The 8033-nt window shown below is 49.1% G+C and overlaps 4 protein-coding genes across 4 annotated transcripts; all 4 read right to left on the bottom strand.

The window, feature by feature from the left end:
• Positions 1 to 1347: 1347 nt before the first annotated feature.
• Positions 1348 to 1965, bottom strand: TEOVI_000299100 (uncharacterized protein; the record flags this gene model as incomplete). Its single annotated transcript, XM_067225981.1, has 1 exon — positions 1348 to 1965. The coding sequence occupies one exon, from the start codon at positions 1963 to 1965 to the stop codon at positions 1348 to 1350; it is 618 nt and encodes a 205-aa protein (XP_067082082.1).
• A 123-nt stretch (positions 1966 to 2088) lies between these two features.
• On the bottom strand, positions 2089 to 2901 carry TEOVI_000299000 (uncharacterized protein; the record flags this gene model as incomplete). Its single annotated transcript, XM_067225980.1, has 1 exon — positions 2089 to 2901. The coding sequence occupies one exon, from the start codon at positions 2899 to 2901 to the stop codon at positions 2089 to 2091; it is 813 nt and encodes a 270-aa protein (XP_067082081.1).
• Positions 2902 to 3072: 171 nt separating this feature from the next.
• TEOVI_000298900 (uncharacterized protein) lies at positions 3073 to 3441 on the bottom strand (the record flags this gene model as incomplete). The annotated part of the gene is made up of 1 exon (XM_067225979.1): positions 3073 to 3441. The coding sequence occupies one exon, from the start codon at positions 3439 to 3441 to the stop codon at positions 3073 to 3075; it is 369 nt and encodes a 122-aa protein (XP_067082080.1).
• Positions 3442 to 5214: 1773 nt separating this feature from the next.
• Positions 5215 to 7503, bottom strand: TEOVI_000298800 (Enriched in surface-labeled proteome protein 10; the record flags this gene model as incomplete). The annotated part of the gene is made up of 1 exon (XM_067225978.1): positions 5215 to 7503. One exon carries the CDS (start codon positions 7501 to 7503, stop codon positions 5215 to 5217), a length of 2289 nt encoding a protein of 762 aa, XP_067082079.1.
• Positions 7504 to 8033: the final 530 nt, after the last annotated feature.

Below are 8033 nucleotides of genomic sequence, written 5' to 3'. Positions count from 1 at the left end.
ATCTTGACTTTGGTTCTGTCGTTCTCTCTGAGAAATGGTAAACAGCATTTACAATAATTGCACTAGGGGATGCCGTCAAGCGACGGCACTAATGCCTACAGCACAAACAGGGGTATTTAAACACGAAACCCTGATATAAAAAGGGCCGTTCAACTCGGCCATATGGTCTGATCCAAGAAAACGTGGACCTTTTGCAAGCTCTCTAAACACAGAATACACACATAAGGTGATAACTCACATGGATAATTATTAGTGAAGACAAGAACTGACTGATCCTACTATACGTTCCTACGCACTTTTACAAAAACATTTGAGGGGGCAGAAGGTGTGCAACGAATTCGCTACTCTCACCACAAAAGCAATCGTGCAAAGAGGCTAACAAACTCCCACTGGACCACTTATGTTGCGGCTCGACGGGTTAAAGTGACATCTATAACGGTCATAGTGTAGTTATATGCTGTTTGTAAAAGAAAAGAAAAACCCCTGATACTGTCCCCCTTATAATAAAACCACTTCTAGCCTTTACCAATCTGGTAGAAACGGAGCGGGTCGAGGAGGCGGGCCAGCCCTGGCATCAATAAAATCACCGCCCAGAAATCTCGTCTCCTCACGTGGGGTTGCGGTATTGAAACCATACCAACGCTGAGGCAGATCCAATAATGGCAAATATGATGTTTTAGGTGGTGAAACACCTTTTCTTTGACAAAAGTGAAATTATGGGAACCACGGGGACATCTCCTCCGATACGCAATGAAATCCTCAAGCTACGAGCTGCCAAAGAGAACATGTTACGAAACGACGTTAAACAAGAATTTCGGGGTCAAAGTCTCAAACGGGTTGTGTGGGTTCTTGAATGCAAAGAATATTCCCACCTAACTCACACATGAGCCCGAACTAACGTGTACAAATGCACCCAAGTAAAGCGCTCATAAACCACTGGATGTGTAATGGTTCAGGTGGGGGAAAGACAGGTAGCACCTGCAGCACCGCAGCTAACAGCGTCGAAAACCATCAACGAAAAAAACACAAAGGACACCGCGCAAGCGGTAATATCCACCAGAAGCCAAAAAAAAAAAAAGCTGCTGCCGGCGACCTGCGACGTCCGCGAAATAGTGGAGAAAACAAACAGTGTGGCTAACGACTTGCTCTTGTGCCGCATTACGCGTATTGCTTGATAGGGTCGATAAATATAGAACCCAATGTTCATCACCGCTAGCCCCCTTCCCCCTCCCAGTAATAGTACCAACAGAAAGGACCAGACTACCACCCACAGTGCTAAAATAAAAATGTGTCAAACTAAACTCACCGCCAGAGTAGCAAATTCTGGGCAATGATCAAAAAAAAACGTCATCTGTCCACTTGCAGTTGTTTCTTCCTCGCATTAAAATAATCAGCCTCGTCACAGTGGTGGATTGCCCTCCTCAAGCTGGGATGACACATGGAAAAGCCGCGACGTGTCTCCTCAGCTGCCTCAACAGTAGGATAGTGGAGAAAACACCTCCCTTTATATTCTGTATCCACGAAGAAGTCCACCGCATTTGTGTCGGCTTTCACCGAGCAAAGAAACTGAGAGCGAACGGTGTCTTCCAACTCGCCAAGGTAGGCCACTAAAAACCCGTGTGCATGGTTGGTCGGAGCTGTATCTTCCTCCTTATACGGGCACCGAATATACGACTTATGTAATATCTCTGATGTGGTCTTCGCATGGACCCAGGCAACCTTCTTGACTGGAGACCCCTTTTGCGACATGTGAGCTTTCAGAGACTCGTAGCACAGCACGACGCTCTCTGGATCGCGATATTGTACGATGCTAACAAGATCGGTGTTGTCAACGAGGTGGTACGAGGAAATATCCAACACTACACCGTAGCATTCAGCTACACAACGCACTTGCTGCGGCGGTAGCTCTGGCGAATGGCATACCAATACATTGTGGGTTGGCGCAAGCGCACTCCCTAGAGACATTTTCACTTAGGGGTCATTCAAAAAGATAGAGGAAAGGGGAAAGTCATGAATACGAGTATGTTTACACTACTTTAAGCATTTTCATCTAACTCAAATGGAAGAACATTTACATGCGCAAGTTACTCAGATAGCACAAAAATACAAATACGCAGATGATTCCTCACAATGCGCCGGAGGGCCGCCCCATTTCAGCTGAAACACGGCCAATCCATCCGTGCCAAAACCAACGCTAAGAACGGCATCATCGGCCACACGGGATGCATATTCAGCAAACGCAGTCACTTCCTCTTTCCCCGCCCTGCCCTCATAACGGCGCCGAAGAGTCTCACCATCAAGAAGGACGGACACCATAGCCTCTGTTGTCCTTAGCTCTATAAAGGAGTTCATGTTATCGAAACCCAGAACCACAACGCATGTGCCATCCTGAGAATTCCTAACAAACCGCGCAATATGGCAGAACGCTTGAAGGTCGGCGACGCGATGTAAAGCGGATATTGGCTGCCTGACGTTGAGCATCGGTCCAAGGTCGTGGAAAACACCAAGCCGCACCCAGCGTTCGTACCCATCGGAGTACAAAAAGATACTTGTCAAGTCGCTGCACAACCCCAGCTTTACGGGTTTGCTCCGTTCGAACATCTGGAGGGTGCGAAGAAGCAGCGGTCCATGAATCACAAATGAGAATACATCTTCGTCATTAGAGTCGTGGAGCTGAACCTCTTTCCACTTCTTCCCTGCGTCTCCAGCTCTCAGAACAACTTCGGTGTAACTGTAGTCTGGAACTCCCACCCTTGTCAAGCGTACCTCTGGCGAACCTCCGGCGACGGACACAACAAACCTCACGCTAGCGTCCCGCGAACAAAGATACCTCAAACTATGAATAACCGCCCTAACAGAAAGAAATTTTAGGGTTAACAGGGAGGAGTCCTCCGTGTTCATGGGCCCTTTGAGTTGCTACGGGGAGAATTGAGCAAAGAAGATTGGATGACGCTCTCAAGGAAAAATCCTGAATGCGACACGGGAATACGCACGTTCGCAAGGCATACCCTTACTCAATTTTGTTGTGTATAAGGGAATTTAAAAGTCTCAAAAGGAGGCAATGTATTGGTACTAATTCACTGGGGTCAGTTCAAAGCCCTCGTACAGCTTTGCTATTGCGTTATCGGGGCCCTCCAGCTCCGCCAAGTATGCCACCTTCCTCTTAAGAGCGTCACGACAATCCTCAATGTCTCGCTCACCAGCGCCCATTTTCCACGACAAGTAACGCAGAGTGTCTTCGTATTTCAACTCAGAACGCACAAAGACGCCCCCACTGCACAGCAGCCAAACGTCGCCCAACACTGGTGTTTTCTTTAGGGCTCGACTCGCCTCCTTCAGTTGGTGCTGCCTCCTGTCAAGTTTTATGAGGTACTGTTTCGCCTCGGCTACCTCCTCTGCAGCGCTCTCAAGTTGTGCGGCGTAAGTGACGTTGCTGTCCATATTTCCTATATTTCAATGTACGGGCCTTGTCAGGATTAGAAGCGGAGAAATCACAGCAAGACAAAGTTGGGGTTACGGTAGAAGGTACCATGCAACAAAAGTACTAACGCAGCCTCGTGAGTTCCCCTTCATATTACTCTATCCACGGTATCTGAGGTTACACCCTTTGTTTTCGTCTGATAGGAAAGGTGCATGGCTGTTTTTTTCTTACGCGAGCCGCATCCACCTGCACTTTTGCACAAACCTCATACCCAAGGGGGTGCGGGCAAACAGCGCGGCACTGCGGCACTGATGGCTCCATTGGTGGCAAAGCTTCACTGTATGTATGACCCTTGCAGTTCAACCTCCAATGTTGTCGCCAACAACACCGAGCGTTGAAGAGGCATACACTCCTTTCCACACCTAAAGCATCATTTACACACAAAGGAGTCGGAAATGCTAAGAAAATTCGCCACCTAACTTGACACACTGCCACAGTGCTCACATTTTCCTCCAAACGGGGAAACTCAAAGACTCTGACGCCACCAAGTACTGGAACTCAAAAAAATGTCAACGACATTCAGCCTTCCCGCTTCGCCTCCTTTAGTCGTACCTATTCGTTTTGGTGAGTCACTGCACCTATGAGCCAGCAACGGTAATGCTCCTTTCCATCGGAAAACAGAATCCCATCAAAACCCTGTCACGGCAAGAAACGGCGGCCCCCACATTAATAAGAAACAACCCAACTCACATATCCCTGTTTTAGGAATTTGACAAGGCCCCTTCAGAAGGTGCTCGAGACGCTGTCCGCCAGGCACGGTCCTGCTGTTATCGAAGCTCCCCGGAGGTCATGCAGACTTGGCCACAATCGCAGTAGCCACCACCGCTCAGCAAACTGAATACCCTCGTAAAATAGATCTTAACGTATCTGCGGCGTGGGAACTTGCGGGGGTGCGATATGCATCCCACAGCAGGCACGACGCTTTAGGGCTAGTTCATTTCCTAAGACCGCCAGAGCAGAACAAGCTGACGTCACGACCGTGACCAGAAAACCAAGTGACTCAAAATCACTCGATTCATAACCTCCTGTGATTCGGTTATACGCGCTGATCTTAGACAAATGCCACCTTATGGAATGGGCCTTCTGAGTTGTCCTGAGAAGTTGTGTGGGAGACTCACATTGAATGTGATGGTTATCCGGCCGCGGTGCAGCCCCTCCGTCAATCATTTTTCCTGACAAACCGAATAAAACTACGGAAAGTGCACAGGAGCAAGGCGCAGCCGGGTGCCGCAACCCTTTGACACACAGTTATACGCAGACAACTGGATGTGTGCAAGGGTCGGTACCACGGACGTCCAAAGTTACATCGGACACCACTCAGACCACAGTCGTTTCTGTACTATCTTCCTTAACGCTATATACAACATTATGCCAATAATACAAACGGGAAGAAGGCAACTACTTCCAACGCCGGGGTCATAGCAACGACTCCAAGTGATAACCACCAAACACACACACAGGGTATTCAAGTGGCTTTTTATATGCTAGCCGATCCCATACGCCGATTCCAAGACCTAAGGCACCCCTCTAAGTGATAAGTTGTTCAACTCTCTCTTCCACGCTGGGGCCTCACGCGACATCAGCTGTTGCTGTCACATCGCAAAAGCAAGATTAATTTAATATATGGCAATAGGGAGGGCGCCGCTTACACAGCGGGAAATTTATATAGCTGATTTTGGTGGGGAACCGCTGCCCTCAGCATCTTCTGGGAACGGCGCACCCAGGGGTGGATGTCATTCCTTGTTAGGGAACCCTTCATTCTGCTGTTCCTTATACAGTTTGTGAAGCGATATCTGCTTCAGTGGGACACCCAAAACGTACTTTTTACCCTTGGGTAAGTTCACTGGTACAAAACCAGCCTGCACAACTTCTCGCTCCCGTCGAACAGGAACGTAGTCGGGAGCGCCTCCCGCAGCTGCGGCAACGTGGACATTAACCACTCTCCGCGCATACATCAGGTAGCGCGATAGAAGGGATATGATGACAGCGAGTGAAATAGCGCTCAAGCATAAGACGAAAAATATTATATAGCCAAAGTCAGTGCCGGACTGCGCAATCTGCAGGACTTTTTGACAGATTGGAGCATCACGGGTCTCAGCCTTGTAAGAACACGCATGGCTAAGCGAGGTTCCCTCCAATTTCGTAGAATAGCACGCGCCATCAGCACAAAACGCACAGCCGTGTTCTTCTTGACTCATGCAGGCATCGCAACCCTGAAGGGAGAATTTCAGGCACGGATCTTCAAAGGTGGTACAGTCCGGACCACTCCATCCACTATCCTCATGGCAGCGGCAGACGCCGCAGTCACAGTAGCCCCCCACAGAATTGCAGTTCACGCAACCCTTGTTCCCGCAATTCTTTTCGCAGTTTTTCCCACCAAAAGAGGATGCGCACTTGCAACGGCCCGATCCACCTCGGCCACTGTCGCATACACCCCCATTCTGGCAGTTGGGGCATTTGGTACACCTGGGTCCATAATGACCTGAAGTGCAATCATCGCAGAAGTTACCTTGGAATCCTTCTGAACACACACACCCTCCATTTTCATACCTCCCGTTGATTCCACAGTCGTCGTGCTCATTCCGGGGTTCGAAGCGCACAGTGGTGCCTGGACGTGCCACTGCGGAAGGAACGATCATGCTTGCATTATCGCCCATACCGTAACGAGCGACTCCAATCATCGGTGGGGGGAACGCGAAAAACCCACTCAAAGCTTCTCTCGACCCTGCTACAGTAGACGCCAGATAGTGAAACGTGATAGCACCGCTCTTTTCAAGGCGCAACCAATACGTGTACGTGTGGTATAGCTCACCGAAGGATCTAGTCGTTATGAAAATGGTAATGGATTCGCTTTCTCTTCTCAAAACCACCGCGTTTGAATTGCCCCATGTTTGAGACGTAACAAATGGCATGATGGCATAGCTGTAATTTCCGTTGCTGCACACATTCTTCAGTGGACCACAGTCTTGCTTGTTGGAGAGTAGCGAAACAACTCCAGATGAGAGTATATACACACTATTTATTTTGTGCTTCCCCACACCCTTTGTGAAGAAAGGAAACTCAAAACGAAGGGGAACTTTCACACTGCTACCGGTGGTATCCAGTGGCTCACCCCCTGACTGGCCTCCTTGGGTGCTCCCTGATTCCGTCTTTGCGGTAACGGTGTAATAGTGGTTATGATTTAACGAACTATTCGAAGACACTCTCGGGCATATTTCACCTGCAAGTGGCGCCGACATGCAGCTACTTGTTGCTGCACACCACGTACACGTCTCAGAACATGATCCTTCGTTCCGCTCTCCACAGGTATCAGGAACGGGAGTATACTGTACCGCGACGAGACCCATTTCGCGTTGCCTAAACTGTACGATATCTCGCTGGCTCTTCGACAACACGATGCCCACGGAGCCTCGGCATCTTGGAACCTTTTCATAGCGTGCTACAATAACTCCATCGGTTGAAATTTCAACCTGTGCGGTCAGTAGTTCGTTGCCGTCAGCATGGCAATTCAGGACGGGGATGTCTCTATATTCCACGATCACCTTCGTGGGGTTTTCTTCACCATCCAGTGTGTAATAGTATACGCCTGCATCCCCTGCCAAATTCGTTACATCAAGGTCAGCAACAAATAGCCCAATTAACGGCCAGTCACCGCCCTCAGAAATATTCCTTCGGGCAAACCGATAGCTGCCAGTGAGTGGTGAATCCAAACCCTCCCTGCAGAACGAGTTGCACATGGGAACCGCCGTGAGGGTGAGGAACCCATAAGGAGAAACGTACCATTCGACACTGTCGTAACTGAAGAACGGAGTTTTAATGGGAAGTTTGGGAAGGGGCGTATTTTCATCTAAACTATCAAATAGACGTTGCGCCCCTGGTGGTGTGGGTTTATATCGCGTCCACGTGTCATCGTCGCCTCTCAGCCGCCTTTTGGTCACGACAGTCTTACTGTACTTTGCAATGCTTCCGACAGCAGCGAGCGGTGCGCACAGGATGTACAAAACAAGCACCCCGACAAGCATAACTCGTAGAAAGAAACACTTCGCAAACTAAACTTGTGGTGCAGTAGGTTGTAAAAGAAAAACAAAGGTATTAACGCGGTCGATAAGGTCAGGCAACACCAGCGTTAAAGTGAGACGCTGCAGCAGCAATTCTCAGTTGTACCCCCATTTGGGTAGTGCGCATGCCATCAACAAACGGCTGGCCTGCAGTCGTCAACTGTAAACAGAATACAAAACAACAATTCATGAGGAGGGCAAACCTCAACAAACCAGTATTGACTGCAAGACCGCACAACTGCATCGCCCCAACTCACGGAATGACACACAAACGCACCCCCAAACAATACGTACCCCTTTTCTCCGGGGACTACAGCTTTACTGCAGGAAGAAGTGACTGACGTAATCCTACCACGAATGCATGCCTAACTTTCCCCACAACGTGTCATCCATGTGTAAGCAAAGGAATGGGTATCCTCCGACTCTAACTCACTAGCATGTTACTGTTACATGTTAACGCACCGAAACCACACACCGAAGTCGCGCAGCAAATT

Source organism: Trypanosoma equiperdum, assembly GCF_001457755.1.
Source record: "Trypanosoma equiperdum strain OVI genome assembly, contig: ctg_63, whole genome shotgun sequence".
Taxonomy (NCBI): domain Eukaryota; phylum Euglenozoa; class Kinetoplastea; order Trypanosomatida; family Trypanosomatidae; genus Trypanosoma; species Trypanosoma equiperdum.
Note: the sequence above shows the minus strand (reverse complement) of the source record. Positions and strands in the feature narration are given on the sequence as shown.